The sequence below is a fragment of the Rhamphochromis longiceps genome, linkage group LG4 (assembly GCF_057381845.1).
Source record: "Rhamphochromis longiceps isolate RC_006_pf linkage group LG4, R_longiceps_female_GT1.1, whole genome shotgun sequence".
In the NCBI taxonomy this organism is placed as follows: Eukaryota; Metazoa; Chordata; class Actinopteri; order Cichliformes; family Cichlidae; genus Rhamphochromis; species Rhamphochromis longiceps.
The window spans coordinates 888,749-907,058 of record NC_140560.1 but is presented as its reverse complement, the minus strand read 5'-3'; the positions used below and the strand labels follow the sequence as shown (position 1 = coordinate 907,058).

Genomic DNA, 18,310 nt, shown 5'->3' with positions numbered 1-18,310 from the left:
TGCTCCTCAGGCCTTGGTCATCAGCAGCGCGGCACGGCGAACCTCTACAGTGGGAGAAATCGTCAACCTGATGTCAGTGGACGCGCAGCGCTTCATGGATCTCATCACATACATCAACATGATATGGTCTGCTCCTCTGCAGGTGGTCCTGGCCCTCTACTTTCTTTGGCAGGTCAGGTTAAGTAAACTAAACGTTAAATATATTTTTAAAATCAAATGTTTAATGCTGCTTACATACTTTCAATATAAAGAAAATAAACGTACTATTGTGTGTCGGCTCAGCTCATGAGGCTTGGGCAGCTGCGGAAGCCTGATTGTTCCAGATGATGTTTAATGTAATGCTTGTCAGTTACAGCTGGTTTCTCCTTTTCTAAAGTGCAACAAATCTGTTTTTAAAGTGCCGCTCTGCTTGTGGAAGGATGGTTCCACTAGTGTGAATAATGCCCCACAGGCTTGCACTGAAGCAGTTTGTTGTCGTGTGTGCAGAACCTGGGTCCGTCTGTGCTGGCTGGAGTGGCTGTGATGGTCCTCATGGTTCCTGTTAATGCTGTAATTGCAATGAAAACCAAAGCTTACCAGGTGGGACTTTAGTATTATTATCCCCACATCCTACACCCGTATACACCTTCCTTACATTTTCGTGTTCTACTGTTATTATAACTATGGCTGGCTTTCAATCCTTCAGCCATGTGGCGGCCTTTCTGTGTGCAGCTTACATGTTCCCCATGCACGGTGCTCCTGCTTCATGCATCATTGGACGTATGTGTGAAAGTCTTTGTGTTAGCCCCATGACAGACTGGGAGCGGCTCCAGGGGGCATCTCGCCTGGGAACGCTAGGATAGGCTCTAGGCGCCACATGTACCCATGTACACATCCATGTCAGGCTTTACTGGAATTACCACATTTTCCAGTAAATAAGTTCCCAATACATACATTTGATAGAATTATACATTTCAGTGTTTCCCAGGCTTTAGAGGCACGGTTCATATTTCACATTAGAAAAATCCCACAGCACACCACCAAACAAAAATGTCAAAAACCATACGGATCATTCTTCCACCAGGTATAGCAGAACTGGCTCTGTTTGTCCCAGTATACCTTTGTTGCTTCCTTCTGACCACTACTCATGCTAGGGCCTTCATCTGGGTCGAGTTTTCTCCAGGACCAGGTCAGACTGAACACTTTCTTTTTAAACATCGTCTCACAGCATGACTGTTATTTAAGTTCTTCTTTGTCTTCTTCTGTTTTTACTGCCGGTTGGCAACACATTTATTAGAGCAGGTGGTTGTACTGCCCTCTAGTGGAAGAGAACGTCATTGTTCTGCCCGTTACTCACGCCGTCGCTTAGAGCACCAATCAGGTGGAACCAGATAACCTCCACGGCACACCTACATGCCACGGCCCAGTGGTTGGGAAACACTGCGGTAGATGACGGGCCTCAAATCTGTGAAGCACTGTGTCGATGCACAGTTTGCTCTGGGTGGTCACCATGTCAATGCCAGTTCATTTCTGTTAAAGTGTGTGATAACGTGTCGAGTGACAGCAAGTACAGTGATTATTTTCATTTATACACACACACACGTTGTTAGCTGGTAGCTGTTTGTAGCACAGTGTTGTGTGTTTGTTGCAGGTGGCTCAGATGAAGAGTAAAGACAATCGCATTAAGCTGATGAATGAGATGCTGAATGGCATCAAAGTGCTGAAGCTGTATGCCTGGGAGCTGGCCTTCAAAGGAAAGGTGTCAGACATTCGTGAAAGTGAGCTGCGTGTCCTGAAAAAGGCTGCCTACCTGGGGGCGGTGTCCACCTTCACCTGGGTCTGTGCACCATTCCTTGTAAGTCTGACGGGGAAGAGAGCGACACACCACAGTGGACAAACATTACACACATCCAAAGAGCAGCTGCAGATCAGTTAAACCAAACACAGCACTTTGCTGTCATTAATGAAATTCTCATTGCCATGTCTTTTGCGTCACTGCACAGGTGGCCCTGTCAACCTTCGCTGTGTACGTGCTGATTGATGAACGAAACGTGCTGGACGCCCAGAAGGCCTTTGTGTCGCTGGCGCTCTTCAACATCCTGCGTTTTCCTCTCAACATGCTGCCGATGGTCATCAGTAGCATGGTGCAGGTGCGTGTCCCTCCGTCTTCTTCGCACACTCATCCCGTCACAAAGAAACCCACAAAGAAAGCTTCAGGTTTACCAAAACGTTAGATGGATACCAGTCTGTGCCAGTGCTCAAACTGGGATGGTAGGACTGGTATACATGAGCTTAAGGACCTTAAGTAAAAGCTTGGATGTTTTTGTTGTTGCATTAAAAGCTGTTGAGTGTGGGGCGTGTAGTACCAACCATCACAAGGATGTTTTGATGGATGTAATCCAGGTAAGGAGACCCAGGAAGGTGACCATGTGGCTCTGCTTCCTCCTACTGTACAAAAGTGAAGCGGTTTACGGGGCAACCATATCAGGTTTGCAGTGACATAAACAACTGGTTTACAACCATTCCGCCCAGTCTGCAGCCTGCTAACACGAACGCTTGACTGGGTTTCCAGGTGTGGTTTGGTTGTAATGCTACGTTGTAGCTTGCTACACTAAAACAAACATGATGCTGTTGTAGTCAGTAATGCTGTTTAGTGTATGTAAGAATATAACATGGATATTAAAGCTTTGACACAGTCACGACTAGCTAAGCAGCACAGAGGGCGACTGAGCTCTCAGCTCTGCATGGTCCCGTGTTTGTCATGACAGTGGAGGAAGTGTGTTTTCCAGCTCTCTAACTGGTTCCTGTTTGTCAGGAAGTGCTGATGGACGTCTTTCTGTTTGAGTCTTGAGTCAGGCAGCAGCAGTGTGGAAGCGTGGTCTTCCTCCCCAAAGGCAGGGTGGGGAGGGTTTGTGACACGCTGGTAGCATTTTCATACCTCTGGGTTTAGAGTTCTCTAAGCCAATGACAATGATGTACAGTTCATCCAGGGCCTATCAGCTCGTGGGGGACGTGTTGAGGAGAACTGAGGTGAATGCTGAGATCATTAATGTAGACTCTGCACATCAACATCCAGCTCACAGGTCCATTCAATTTTATTTATATGGCTCCAAATCTCAACAGCAGTCGCCTCAAGGCGCTTTATATTGTACAGTACAAACCCCTCCCCTGTAACACCTGTCCGTGAGCCTGCCCAGTGTGAGGAGGCTGCTCCGCCCAGCACCATGTGCACAAACCAAAGCCCAGGGGCAGAGCACAGTGTCCATGATATGATGACGTGTTAGCGTCACATCTCGCTGTTCCTGCACATGATTTAAATACGACTCCATGATTTGATCCAAATGATGAGATAGACTTTGCACTGGCTCCCAGTTTACACATGACACATTATACCTTAAGTGTTACGGGCTGTTACACTGGAACCTGGCTTTTATATTTAGGGAGCTGTGGACTTTCCCTCTCCACACTCTCCCACAAAATCCAATCATGAATATTATATTCACATGAATATAAATTGTGGTTTGGGGCCTTTTTCCCTCTGTGTTAGTTGTACTAAGCAGCAGTCTGCAGCACCTTTGCACTCTGACAGCTTCCCACCCTGTCCGTCCTCAGGCCAGCGTGTCCCTGAAGCGACTCCGGGTGTTTCTGTCACACGAGGAGCTGCAGTTGGACAGCGTGGAGCACAAAGCAGCAGAAGGCTGTGAGTCCCCTTTCCTGTAGTACCATATGCTCGAATCCAGAGACACAGCCGTGTGCGCTTTCATACACACAGCAGGTCAAACTAGTCATTGTTCTCCTCTCTGTTCAGCCCAGCACAGCATCTCTGTGACCGACGGGGCTTTCACCTGGTCCAGAACCGAATCACCAACACTCAAGAGGTGTGTGTGCGTGTGTGTCTTTCTGTGTGTGTGTGTGTGTGTGTCTGTGTCTGTGTCTGTGTGTGTGTCTGTGTCTGTGTGTGTGTGTGTGTCTGTGTGTGTGTCTGTGTCTGTGTGTGTGTGTGTGTGTGTCTGTGTGTGTGTGTGTGTGTGTGTGTGTGTCTGTGTGTGTCTGTGTGTGTGTGTGTGTGTCTGTGTGTCTGTCTCTGTGTGTGTGTGTCTGTCTCTGTGTGTGTGTGTCTGTCTCTGTGTGTGTGTGTGTGTGTCTCTGTGTGTGTGTGTGTGTGTGTGTCTGTGTGTGTGCGTGTGTGTGTCTGTGTCTGTGTGTGTCTCTGTGTGTCTGTGTGTGTGTGTCTGTGTCTCTGTGTGTCTGTGTGTGTGTGTCTGTCTGTGTGTGTCTCTGTGTCTCTGTGTGTGTGTGTGTGTGTCTCTGTGTGTGTGTGTGTGTGTGTGTCTGTCTCTGTGTGTGTGTGTCTGTGTGTGTGTGTCTGTCTGTGTGTGTCTCTGTGTCTCTGTGTGTGTGTGTGTGTGTCTCTGTGTGTGTGTGTGTGTGTGTGTCTGTCTCTGTGTGTGTGTCTCTGTGTGTGTGTGTGTGTGTGTGTCTGTCTCTGTGTGTGTGTGTGTGTGTGTGTGTGTGTGTGTGTGTGTCTGTCTCTGTGTGTGTGTGTGTGTGTGTGTGTCTGTCTCTGTGTGTGTGTGTGTGTCTGTCTCTGTGTGTGTGTGTCTCTGTGTGTGTGTGTGTGTGTCTGTGTCTGCTGGCTCTGTGGTTACGTTTTGCTTGTCCACTAGCACATCCCTGTATGACAAAGTGAAGTAATGTGTGAGTCACCCAGCTGGACCTCCCAGCAGCCACTGGTTTACCTCAATTTAAATATTTATAAGCTTGGAAAAACAGACTGTCCTTAATCAGTTCTGTAAAGACTCTGTCATTAATACTGAACATGCTGCTTACATACAGTTGAACTGTACGACTCTCTCTGTTCAGGCTGAATATAAATATCCCAGAAGGCTCTCTGGTGGCTGTGGTGGGACACGTGGGCTCGGGAAAGTCCTCGCTGCTCTCGGCACTTCTTGGAGAGATGGACAAACTTGAAGGATCTGTCACTGTTAAGGTGAACACACACACACACACACACACACACACACACACACACACACCTCACTGTCTGCTGCTTTTCCCATTAGATTTCCATGGCAGTGCTGCTCCAATACCTGTTTCTTTATACTTCAGTCATCCAGTAGGTTTTATGCTGATGTCAGCATTTGTTAGATGGGAATCTAGTGTGGTATATGCCTGGAAACTGCAGTGTAGATGGCAGACAGCTGGTGTCATAACTAGGGATGGGTACCGGTATCCGGTGCCATGATGGCACCAGTTCTGACATAAACAGTAGTAACCAGACCGAAAAGCAGCGCACATTTCGGTGCTTTTTTTTCCTGAGCTGTGATACACTTTGGATTCTAGCCAATCATTTTACGTTTCCGAGGATAGTAGGCGGGGCCAGGTACGTACGTTCTTTTAGAGCAGAGCTACAGATTAAAAATGCCCAAGGCAAAAAGTCTGGCTGTACTTCACAGCAAAAGATGCAAACTCAGCAGCAACAAGTGCTTTAAGCTGATACTGTGATACTGTCAAAGGAGGTAACACCTCGAATCCGATGATGCATGTAAGGTGAACTAGCAAACATCATCATAGCTACATGCGGCTGTCTTCTTGTTTGATGGCAGATACTCCCTTCACCCTGGCCAAAAAGGCTAAAATGACCAAAGAAAAAGTGGAAAACAGCTGAACATGAGAGGTTTTTGGACAAAGTTTGTGTTCTTCATTCTTTAAGTATCGGTTTGGCACCGGTATCGGGTAAAACCTAAACGATACCCATCCCTAGTCATAAGCCCCGCCCTCTGTTCAACAATGGTCATTTACAGTGGACATGGATATCCTCTTTTACTCTCCTTTTAAACCATCTGTCTAAAATGTGAACATTGGCATTCTTGAAAGAGTGACCTTTGACCTTGCAGATGTAGAGCTGTCCAGGTGGCTCTTCAGTTTTGCACCGTGTGTGTATTGAGTGGCTGTTTGGTTTCTCCAGTACAGAGGCCCGAGGACTACCTGCTGCACTGTACAGCATTAACTATGATGTTAAGCTTGTGTTTGGAAGTTTGTTTGTTTTTTTCCCCCTTAGGATTCCCCAGGGGGCGTGGCTTGTCAGGGGGGCGTGGTTGGGTCTGGGGACGGGACTGGGTCTGAAGAGCACTGGGATGTTGTGCTTTGAGAAATTTCTCCTGAATTTTCTGAGAGGCTGAAGAAGCCTCTTGGATGAGAGGTGAAACATCCTTATGAAACTCAAAGAAGTCGAGTCGCTTCATTTCTGAGCTCCTCAGACTGCCATGAACCCGCTGCCTGAGGGCCCCCGCTGCCTGAGGGCCCCCGCTGCCTGAGGGCCCACACAGACAGCCAGCACAGAATATTTGATCGTGCACAAAAGCACCAGCACCTTTGATAAGTGATGGAAGGATGCACAATTACAATGAAAGTCTTTTTCACAGCAGCGTATTGAATAAATAAAATAAAGGACATGGCAGTGGCCACTTTAGTAGCGCCTGCATTCTTTGAGTGCGATTATGACTAAATAGATAATAAATAACAGGCAGTCTTAATGTTTAATTAAATGTCCAATGAGTGTAAGGTGTGCCTGTGTCCCTGCAGGGTTCTGTGGCATACGTTCCCCAGCAGGCCTGGATCCAGAATTCCTCTTTAAAAGACAGCATAATCTTTGGTCAAGAGAGGAGACAGTCCTGGTATCAGCATGTGGTGGAGGCATGTGCCCTTCAGCCTGACCTTGACATACTTCCTGCAGGAGATGACACTGAGATAGGAGAGAAGGTATGAGCCCATAGTACACGTCTTTGTGTGTAAATGAATGTCGACACAAAACAAGTTGGCCTCGGAGAACGTAAAACAGTTTTCGCTCTGCAGTCCTATGAAAACATCGTCTTACTTATTAAGAGGTGAGTAAAAGCCGAGTGTTGCTATTTAAATGCAGTTTTCTGCAGGTAACTGAGCATGTGTTGTGTCGGTTTGTAGTATTGTATTAAACCACACCTGAACACCCGAGGCCATCAGTCTCCCCAGGAGTGCACATCCCAGGAACTTGTTATCGTGGTCAGACGGTGCAATGGCAAAAGGAAAACCCAAGAGCTACATGTCAGACTGCAGGCCTCAGTCAGTGTGTTACATGTTAGTGAGATCATGACCGTACGATTAGCAAAGACTCAACAGGTATTTCGAGGAGATGCCCGATAAAGCTTTGATGAGGATGTGACCCCCAGGAATTCACAGGGAACCGGTGTCTGGTTACTGAGCGAGACCACAGACAGTAGTTTGGACAGACTTGTTGGTGTGTCACTGAGTCTTTTGTTGCTGTTTGATGACACCGGCAGCATTTCTACAATGATGAGCTAGCCTGCTATACTGTCTGCCTCTGACCGTCTGTCTGCAGGGAGTGAACCTGTCAGGAGGTCAGAAGCAGCGGGTGAGCCTGGCCAGGGCCGTCTACTGTGATCGTACCGTCTACCTGCTGGATGACCCGCTGTCTGCTGTCGATGCTCACGTAGGGAAACACATCTTTGATCAAGTCATCGGCCCACAGGGACTGCTGAAGGACAAGGTGTGTGTGTGTGATGGAGTCATATACATTAGGGGTGGGGGAAAAATCGATACTGTGTAGTATCGTGATATTTTGTTTGCTAATAATGTATCGACACAGGGACAGCAGAAATCGATATTTTGTTACAAACAATTTTTTCGTGCACTGGAACTCTGACTTCAGAGCACGTTGATCCTTTTTCTGAGCAAGAATCCTGACACTGTCCAAATGTGTTTAACTTGTTTTTGGCAGCAATAAACATGACAGTTTACTTATTTTCATTTAAGACATGTTTTATTTTAATTAAGTTTAAAACTTTTTTATTTAATGTAAAATTATATTTTGTTTTAATTTACTTTCAAATTCTTCAGTTGCTGAATGGGCTGCATAGTTTTCATATTGCATAGTTCAGAATAGCTGTAATTGTACCAGATGGTTGCATTCAGTTAAGTTGGACTCGACTGTAATACAAACCGTTCAGTTTGTCAACAATAAAACTGAGATGAGAGAAAGACTGAGTGCGAGACTTTGATATTAGATAAAATGAATATTGATAAAGTTTACCTTTATGTATGTAGAATCTGAATATCGCAAAATATTTTTAAAAATTGCAATAATACCGTATCGTGCGTTGTATGGTGATTCCTACCTCTAATATACATATACCCAGGATCATGACTGGGATCCTGTGTGTCCCTCACAGCATTGGTACTTTGCTCGTACGGGACTGTGCAAAATTCTTGAGCCGCCCGTCTTTCCTTTATATTTTCTAGGAACTTGGAAATGTTTGCAGCACTTTATTGAAACTGAATGTGAAAGTGTGTAGGACGAGTCTTGTTCTTCTACACAGCGTAAACTCTTTTAGTTCCCAGGACTAAAAGTTGGCAGTCCAAAGCTCTTTGGATGTTGGCTTCAGTGAGCAGTAAATCAGCCTGTTCTCACATTTCTTATCCTTACTGTTCTTTTGCTGTGTCAGCCGTAATTCTTTGTTAAAGACACTGCACAGCATCCAGAGATAAGTTCTGGGCTGAAGTCAACCTTCTTGGTCCCAAACTGTTTTTCTGCCAGTCAAACTGGGACATCAGTGTTTTTCTGCTCACTGAGCAGCCTCTGTGTTCATCCCTTGAGTTTATGTGCATTTTAGTCTTGAATGATTCGTAGATCAGTGTTTAAAAAATGTCTCCAGAAAATGTTTGGGAACGTCTACAGCTGTCTGTGAATAACACTGACCTTGTTGTAAAAGCTGACCCATAGGCGACCATGTGGGGCCTTTTCACTCTGCTATCAAAAAAGGCCCCAAAAAGATTGTGTAAAAAAAAACAACTCCTCTGGCTTCTTACAGGTAAAACCTAAGAGACTGTGGTGGTTTCAGGCTTGTGCACAGTACTGTAGATTGTATGAAATTATCCAAACAACATAAGATGATCCAAATCCAAATGTAAAGTTGATTTAGTTGTTGAAATTGTCTCTCAGCAGCATAGATGCTTTTAGACCAAGTTTACTAACTCTGTGTAGCCATGTACAGACTCGTGTGCTGGTCACCCACGGCTTGAGCTACCTGCCCCAAGCTGACTTGATCCTGGTCATGATGAAGGGCGAGATCTCAGAGGTGGGCTCGTACCAGCACCTCATGGCCACAGAGGGAGCCTTTGCAGAGTTCCTGCGAACTTACGCTGCAGTCGACAAAGCTGATAACAGTGGTGAGGAGTGTGTCGTGCTGCCGTGTAGCGTAGCACCGTGCAGTGTTTGGAGTAGTAGTTCTGTTAAGATGAAGTCTGATCATTATTTTATCATACTGCAGCTGGTCTTCTCAGATCGACTTCATGTTTTAAATTTCCTTCCTCCATTTAGAGCCCGTGCCAAACAGCAGCATCCAACGACTGGAGAACGGCAGCGTGCCCACTTTTGCTGGGTGAGTGATTTAGGGTAAGGGTCCTGGGGGGCTGGGGTGTCTCACTAAGCACATAAGTGTCCTTCTGTTTAAGCAGCAGTCCAGGTGTCTGCACTGCATCCAAACAGTCAACCACAGCAGACGAGAAGCTGAGCAAGAAGCCCAAGAATCCCGAGGTGGGGAAGCTGACGGAGGCTGACAAGGCCAGCACTGGGCAGGTGTGTGGATCTGCACGTGGTCGCATGTATAAATGCACATGTTTCTGTATAATGTGTCTGTGTTCAGTCTGGGATCACAGCAGCTCTCCTGTCCTCCGCAGGTTAAGCTGTCTGTCTTCTGGGCCTATTTTAAGTCCATTGGAGTGCTTCTGTCCTGCATCAGTCTTCTGCTGTTTCTTGCCCATCACCTGCTTTCCCTGTTCTCCAACTACTGGCTGAGTCTGTGGACCGATGACCCTGTGGTTAATGGCACGCAGCCTAACAGACTAATGAGACTGGGGGTGTATGGTGCCTTTGGCCTGTCTCAGGGTGAGCATGACAGGAAAAACTCTTGTTTTTGTCTGGTTCAGAAAGTGAGGCAACACCAAGGGTAGCCATTGTACACATCACGACGAGCAGGAAACGGCACCTTTGCTTTTTCCTGCTCATCGTTTTTCAAACAAACAGCACGCAAATGTTAGGTGGCCAGTCCAACACAGGCCTGACATGTGTGCTCACTTAATCACATGTCTGTTGGAAGCTAGAGCACCAGAGGACACTCGCACATGTAGGTGCCACCGGACAGAGATGGAGGGAGACTGTGATGTGGTGTCAGCTCACAGAGCAGGGTGACCGTGTCCACCACCACTAATAATATGCTTAGTTAACCCTGCAGCGCGCCCTTGGTCCTACTGTCACAGCTGAGATGGGGTCCAGTAGGGCTGTTCGATATAACGCTATATATCTGATGACAGTATGAAAATATTACGCTATCGTTTGTTTCGTGGTGTCGCAAAATAAACTGTTTACAGCAATATGCTTTCATGGTCCTGACGGTCACTGTAGTGGCTGTATTCTCTCTTTATATTTAAAATAACCACACTACAGACGTGTTGTCGTTAGCAACAACGACGGTAAACCCAGCGTGTGGCTATGCCTTCCTCTTGTTTATTTTCCACATAAACCTTTCACAATAAAGCTGAAGAGCCTGTTGAGACTTTTCAAAATAAACTGAAATGATGACCTTATTCCTAATCGAGGGGCCACCTCGAGCACGGACATGGTTTGGTTATGAAAAGTCTGACACGGACCAGAAAACTGTACGATGCACATTATGCAGCAAACCGGTCCAACACCTCAGACTCAAACACAGCAAACCTCGTTAACCACCAACACAAGAGTCACCTGACAGAATGCAGAGAAGCAAAAAGAGCCGTCAGGTGCTCCAGATACATCTTAGACTCAAACGTTTAAAAACAGGCTTTTCCCCGCAGCACGCCGTCTAATAAATACAAAGAAAACGGCGGCCGTTACAACTTATGTCTAAAAAGTGTATAGCTTCATGCATCGGTCAAAACACTCGACTCCAGGTACACGACGCCCAGCTGGAAACACTTCACAGTGTCGAGCTGCCCGAGATTCCCAGAATTTACAGAACGTGTAACATTTCTGTGATATCGTTGTCAGGGCGATAAATGTCTTATATATGAGAGCTTGGTCATATAGCTCAGCCCTGGGGTCCAGGCCCCCCTTCTCCAGCTCGTTCCCCTCAGTTATAGACTCGTCTTATGTGTCTTGCTGGATGCAGGTGTGCTCTTCACACAGAAATAAGTCATGATATTGTGCAAACTCCTCTGCTGTCCTTCAGGTGTGGCTGTCTTTGGATACTCCCTGTCCATGTCTATTGGGGGTGTTCTGGCGTCCCGGTACCTCCATCAGTCCATGCTGTACGATGTCCTGCGCTCACCTATGTCCTTTTTTGAGCGAACCCCCAGTGGTAACCTGGTCAACCGCTTTGCCAAAGAGATGGACACCATTGACACGCTGATCCCCAGCATTATTAAGATGTTCCTGGGCTCCATGTTCAACGTGCTGGGCTCTTGTGTTATCATCCTGATTGCCACACCTCTAGTCAGTATCATCATTCCTTTCCTGGGTCTGCTCTATTTTTTTGTGCAGGTGAGTTTGAAAAGGGAAACTGATTCTGAAGTGTCAGTATATTCCAGTGTTATCCCCACAGTACTACGCCTCCCTGCACTGTGATTCTGACTATTGTTACGAAATCAGCTTCACCCCGCTTCTTTTTCTGCCTCGAGGCATCCAGAGACGGCACCGGACTCAGTAGCCATTTTCACAAAACCTTTATTCATCTCGATTCATCTTCATTTAAGCATCTTCTAGAAGGGGAGAGGTGCCAGCGACCCCATCATAAAACCCCCATGGTGTGCTGCAAACTCTGTGTCTGTGTGTGTCTGCACGAGCACGTGAGTGTGCATGTAGCTGTGTGAGTGTAACAGTCAAAGCACTGTGTGTGCCTCTGTGTACGTGACTTCCTGGGGGTCATAAAAGGAATCTCCTCACCCTAGCTACACCAGATTCCTCCAGACAACATAGAAAACAGAGTTAACACATTACAAACACTGAGACGCCCACTCTGCACCCACTGGGCCAGTGGCCTCTTGTTGTCTTACATTTACATTTAAGGTGGAGAGTCTCCTGCAAACCTACTTCTAGGTTTATAACAATTATGAGTTTTTATTAAAGGTACAAGCATCAGCAACCCCCCACTGTAGCTCCCTGTCTCCTTTTATGACAGCAGACCCGCAGTGTCCATAACTTCCTTTCCCTCTAAACAAGTACACTCTCAGGCTACAGCTAAGCCACACTGAAACACACAAACAAATCCTTCCTTATTCCTGTGATCTAAACAAATTTAACACATCACATTCCAATAATTGTTTTCTTGTACTCACACTATATAAGTCACATGTGTCTATCCTTGCTCTGTCCAGAGGTTTTATGTGGCATCATCTCGCCAGCTGAAGCGTCTGGAGTCGGTCAGCCGTTCCCCAATTTACACCCACTTCAATGAAACCCTGCTGGGCACGTCGGTTATCCGAGCCTTCAGTGAGCAGGAGCGTTTCATCCATGAGAGCGACCAGCGCGTGGACCATAACCAGAAGGCTTACTATCCCAGCATAGTGGCTAACAGGTCAGGAGGCTGCCGCCACACGCTCTCACTGCACCACCTGCTGCAACAGTTTACACCGCCTTTTAGGATGAATGTCCCTAAATTAGGATCTCTCTGAGACTGTTCATTGGAGTATTACTGCAGCAACACGAGTACATTATATTCACTTTGGACGTAGAAAAGCTCCATTTACGTTTACATGCTTTCATTTTCATGTTTCTTTACAATCTCTGGCTGAAAGGTTAAAAGCAGTGTTGGGAAGGTTTCTTTTAAAATGTAAAGTAAAATGTTATTTATATAGCACCTTTCAAGATAAAATCACAAAGTGCTTCACAGAGGCAGGAAACAGACATTAAAATCTAAAACAAAACGACATCAACCAAAAGCAGTTTAAACAGATACGTTTTTAACTGCTTTTTAAAAGACACGACTGAGTCCACAGATCTCAAACTCAAAGGGAGCGAGTTCCAGAGTCTGGGAGCCGCTGATACAAACGCTCTCTCACCTTTTGTTTTTAACCTTGTATGCTGGACAACCAGCAACCCCTGGTCACAAGACCTCAGGGACCTGCTGGGTGATAAGAAAGAAGAAGATCACAGATGTAAGTCATGATTATGATCTTAAAATCGACCCTGAACTTGACAGGGAGCCAGTGCAGCTGAATCAGCAGGGGCGTGGCATGGGAGTGTTTGTGATGCTTTGTCAGAAGCCTGGCAGCAGCATTCTGAACACCCTGCAGTCGTTCCAGGGAGGCATTACTCAAGCAAGTAAACAAGGAATTACAATAGTCTAAGCGAGATGAAACAAAAGCACGAATAATCATTTCCAATTCGGAACGTGACACAATGGGACTCAGCGATATTTCTTAAATGGTAAAAACAAGAGCGAACCAAAGATTTGACGTGTGTGTCCAGCGTCAGAGCTGGATCAAGTGTAACACCAAGGTTCCTAATGGATGATTTAATATAAGAAGCAAGAGGGCCTAGATTTTTAACCACGAGGGGAACAAATTTCTCAGGAGCAAAGACAATGACTTCTGTTTTATCAGCATTCAGTTGAAGGTAATTACCAGCCAGCCGATCTGTAACAGAATCTAAGCAGGACTGCAGGATTTGGAGCTTAGAAACATCAGAGATATATAGCTGAATATCATCTGCATAACAATGACATGAAATATCAGAGTAAGAGCTAAGAAGTTGCAGAAGAGGGAGTAAATACAACAAAAACAATAACGGTCCCAAGACAGAGCCCTGAGGCACCCCATAGGCGAGAGAGCTGGCAGAGGTAGCCACAAAGAAAGATCGATTTGACAAATAGGATTTAAACCATTCCAATGCGGTACCCGATACACCCACCCAGTGGTTTAATCTATCTAACAAAGTAAGATGATCAACAGTGTCAAAAGCAGAGGTCAGATCCAGCAACATCAAAACAGTGCACTCTCCAGCATCATAATTCATCATTATTATAAAACATCATTAGACACTCTAAGAAGTGCAGTTTCGGTAGAGTGAGTCTTACGAAAGCCAGATTGAAATTTATCAAGAATGTTGTGTTCATCTAGAACAACCGTGAGCTGCTTGGCCACAACCTTTTCTAAAATCTTGGCAATAAAAGGCAATTTTGAGATGCGTCTGTAACTGGAAAGCACAGAAGGATCAAGTTTAGGTTTTTTTTTAAAAGTGGGTGAATGACAGCACTTTTACAGTAACCAGGGCCCTGACCAGAGAGTAGAGATGCATTAATAATTTTAAGAACACTAGGACCAATAGACTCAAAAACATTTTTAAACAAAGACCCAGATAAAATATCAAGGATCTCACTGAAGTGACCAGCTTCAACAACTCAGGTAAAGACACTGGTGAAAATCAAATCTGACAGGCTTAAGTAAAATCGGAACAGACAAATGGTACATGGAGGGAGAGATGTTGCTCCTTACATTGCTAACCTTTTCAACAAAGAAGGAAAGAAAATTTTCAGTCTTCATTCGAAGAAATAGGGACAGCAGCAGAAGCCGGAGCAACAATATCCCTGATAGTGTCAAATAAGATAAGATAACCTTTATTAGTCCCACACGTGGGAAATTTGTTTTGTCACAGCAGGAAGTGGACAGTGCAAAAGTTATGAGGCAAAAATTAGAATACAATAAGAATAAATACAGTACACAGCTGTACAGAATAGAATAAAATACTATATACAGTAAAATAAAATAAATATACAATAAGATAAAAATAGAATACAAATACTATATACAACTGAGTAAAAATACAACGATGACAGAAAGGATTATTGCACTTAGTATTATTGCATATGTATGGATGTGTGTGCTTGATCAGTTAAAGTCTTTATTATGGAGTCTGACAGCAGTGGGGAGGAAAGACCTGCGAAATCTCTCCGTCCCACACCGTGGGTGCCGCAGTCTCCCACTGAAGGAGCTGCTCAGTGCTGTCACAGTCTGCTGCATGGGGTGGGAGATGTTGTCCAACAGGGATGACAGCTTAGCCGCAGGTACAGCCTGCTCTGCCCTTTCCTGTAGAGGGCGTCTGAGTTATGAGTCCAGTCCAGTCTATTGTTCAGATGAACACCAAATAAAACCTCAGGGTTACCTCTGCTCCTAGAGACTAGGTTTGAAAAATAAGCAGCCCTTGCATCATGAACTGAAGCGTTAAAAGAAACTAAAAGGTCTTTTAAATGAACGAGATGAACCTGTAAACGAGTCTTTCTCCACAAACGCTCAGCTTTACGACAGACACGCTTTAAACAGCGAATGCTGTCGTTTATCCAGGGCAAGGGTTTTGTAACAGGGGCTAGTCTAGTTTTAATAGGGCAAATAAGGGACCCAAAAGGGTGCTGTTGGCGACATCTGTCAAAAATCTAGACACCGGCAACAGAGGAGGGAAGAAGCCATTGTATGAAGGAGTGATATCCAGGCCCACCATAGATTAGACAGTAGTGTCAGACGATCATAGACTAGGGCAGGCAATACATCAGAGACAAAGAAGGAGAGCAGGACAGTCAGAAACAGCAGCATAACAGAGCGAGGGAAACTACAGCCAGCAGCGGCAAGGCCAAACACAGGCGCCATCACACCGGAAGCAGGAAACCAGAGAACATATGTATTCCATCACAGATTACAGATTACATGCCCCAAAATGGATTTTTTTTTAACATATTCCGTTACGTTACTCAATGAGAGTAACATATTCTGAATACTTTGGATTACTTAATATATTATCATGCTTTTTACTACATGAATGTACTATTGCTGTGTGATTAACTGAATACAGTTACTCATATTTTGTATTTTAAATACGTAACGGTGGTACATGTATTCTGTTACTCCCCAACACTGGTTAAAAGTCATTAAGCTCCACAAGGGAACTACTGTATTTTTCATACAAAAGGTGGACCGGATTATAAGGCACATTAAGCAAACAAAGCAGTCAGATAAGTCAAACTTAACTCATTCTTCTTGCTTCCTCCACTTCTGTCCCATCGATTCATTAATGCTGTATTCTATCACAGCTGCTCTATTCCCATGTTGTTGCAGTATATTAATGACTAACCTCGTATTGTGGATGGATTATCTCAGTTGTTCTCCTGACTGAAGTTTGGTCCGTTTACAGCATCCTGCCATGCGATTGCATTTGTCTCTAACCGTCAGGAACCTTCACGTTAACTTTTATCGAGGGGAAAAGTGTTAGCGTTCGTCCTCCAGCCTCACTGTGTTTATGCTAATATAGCTGTGTTGCTAACGATCACGTAGCACATGATTATATACCAGCTAGCCCAACTTCAGTAACCCTACAAACGTCACTGCTGTTTAGTTTCGTGTCTTCATTTATGTTGGGAGTGATAGCAGAGCTGTACGTTTGAATGTTTCTGAAATCTCTCAGTCAGAACATGCTATATCATGCTTAGATAGAAGCTAGCGAGCTAACTTCCTGCTAACCTCTAACTCTGTTAAATGTAATAACTTTTGTTTTCATGGATGCCTGGAAGTTAAACTTCATAGTTACACCTGGTAAAGCAGCAATGCTGATCGTTTTATTAAAGATGAAAGAATTTAGTCAGTTTTTAACTCTCAGTGATGCTGCAGTGTTCGTTTGACTTTGGGACCTGAACTGGACGGAGTTTAGGACCCAGATTACTCCGCGAGGCTCCTTGAGCACAACCAGAATTCATACATAAGGCGCGCTGTCAATTTTTGAGAAAATGAAAGGATTTTAAGTGCGCCTTATATTGTACAATAATCTACTTTCCTGAATCTGTGTTTGTGCAGGTGGCTGGCGATTCGCCTGGAGTTTGTGGGAAACTGCATTGTGTCATTTGCTGCTTTGTTTGCTGTCGTTGCCAGACAGAGCCTCAGCCCAGGCATCATGGGACTGTCCATCTCCTACGCCCTCCAGGTAAACATGGACAATCTCCTTAACCTGTGCACTTATTTCATACATTAAAGAAAAAGAGTGCCAAGTAGCTACAAGGAGCTTAGCCTTCCTACTAATTTAACTGTTTATTCCCTAGTTTAAGCCATTTTATTGATGTTTAGCAGTCAGATTTAGTACACAAGTTCACTGAAAAACATTTATTCTATTGTATTGTTCTGAGGTTTTTAAGAATAGATTCATCACTGTTTCATGGAAACGGTGTCCCACAGTCCTGATGTTAATTTCACAGTAAGTGACTGAGTGGGTACATTTATGAGCCCATTATGGTTTATACAGGAATGCTTTTTACGAGCTCTGTTAATGGTTACCATACTTTGTTTTAATCTATGGTAAATATTCTGAAACAGTCTTATGTCAGTAATGGAATGCACCCCACTTTTAAGTTCAGTTTAAAACGACTTTTTTTATTTAAAGGAGAACTTTGTTATGTAATTTGTTCCATTTGATGTCCTTTCATGTCAGTTATGTTATTTATGAGGGGAAATTCAAACAGCCCTCTGCCTAGAAGAAGGAAAAGGTTTTGTGCTTTATGTTTGTTCTTAATCTGCCAAAACTCTGATCCTGTTCATCATCAGGTGACTCCTTCAGTCTCAGCTGACTGCAGGTTTCCAACATCAGCCCACCGAACAATGGGCTGTGAGGTCATTAATGTGCAGACTGTCATATTGGGTAATGAGTAACATTCAGAGTTTGCAGTCACAGCAGTGTGAGACGGTGATAGATGTACCCTTGGGCCCCCTCCTCGATTCAGAAAATCGTTGGAAACCTGCAGTCAGACTGAAGGAGTCACCTGATGATGATGGTAAATGGCCTGTATTTGTAAAGCGCTTTACACATCCAGTCATCCACCCATCCACACACACATCCACACACACATCCACACCCTGGTGATGGCAGCTACATTGTAGCCACAGCCGCCCTGGGGCGCACTGACAGAGGAGAGGCTGCCGGACACTGGCGCCACCGGGCCCTCTGACCATGATGATGATGATGATGATGATGATGATGGGTTTCTCCCACTGAAAATGTCCAGATGAAGAGAACCAACCTTTTGGGATCCCCTGTCTAGAGGACTGAGCGTGCATTAATCTGGTTTTGTCTTGCCCCGTGTGCAGCTAACTACCTCACTTACCTGGCTGGTTAGGATGTCTTCTGATGTGGAAACCAACATCGTGGCTGTGGAGAAAGTGAAAGAATACAGCGACACAGAGAAAGAGGTACACAGAAACAAGCCTTTAAAGGCAGTAAGACAGTGTAGATCTACTGGCAGCCATATGTGGGGTGTTTGGAGAAAGCTTT

The 18,310-nt window shown here is 45.0% G+C and overlaps 1 protein-coding gene across 4 annotated transcripts in view; it reads left to right on the top strand.

Moving 5' to 3' along the window:
• The window catches only part of abcc1 (ATP binding cassette subfamily C member 1 (ABCC1 blood group)), a 30,302-nt gene that overhangs the window by 7,484 nt on the left and 4,508 nt on the right, over window positions 1-18,310 (top strand). For 2 of the 4 annotated variants that reach the window (XM_085402778.1, XM_085402775.1), the window contains exons 10-26: window positions 11-172; window positions 487-579; window positions 1,631-1,834; window positions 1,983-2,129; window positions 3,592-3,679; window positions 3,788-3,857; window positions 4,843-4,969; window positions 6,565-6,741; window positions 7,358-7,525; window positions 9,030-9,204; window positions 9,356-9,416; window positions 9,493-9,613; window positions 9,715-9,922; window positions 11,241-11,551; window positions 12,385-12,584; window positions 16,846-16,972; window positions 18,127-18,228. In XM_085402778.1, the coding sequence (XP_085258904.1) occupies window positions 11-172; window positions 487-579; window positions 1,631-1,834; window positions 1,983-2,129; window positions 3,592-3,679; window positions 3,788-3,857; window positions 4,843-4,969; window positions 6,565-6,741; window positions 7,358-7,525; window positions 9,030-9,204; window positions 9,356-9,416; window positions 9,493-9,613; window positions 9,715-9,922; window positions 11,241-11,551; window positions 12,385-12,584; window positions 16,846-16,972; window positions 18,127-18,228 (2,541 nt within the window). Of the gene's footprint in view, window positions 1-10; window positions 173-486; window positions 580-1,630; window positions 1,835-1,982; window positions 2,130-3,591; window positions 3,680-3,787; window positions 3,858-4,842; window positions 4,970-6,564; window positions 6,742-7,357; window positions 7,526-9,029; window positions 9,205-9,355; window positions 9,417-9,489; window positions 9,614-9,714; window positions 9,923-11,240; window positions 11,552-12,384; window positions 12,585-16,845; window positions 16,973-18,126; window positions 18,229-18,310 lie in introns of all 4 variants that reach the window. The other 2 variants (XM_085402777.1, XM_085402774.1) reach the window with 1 other exon arrangement.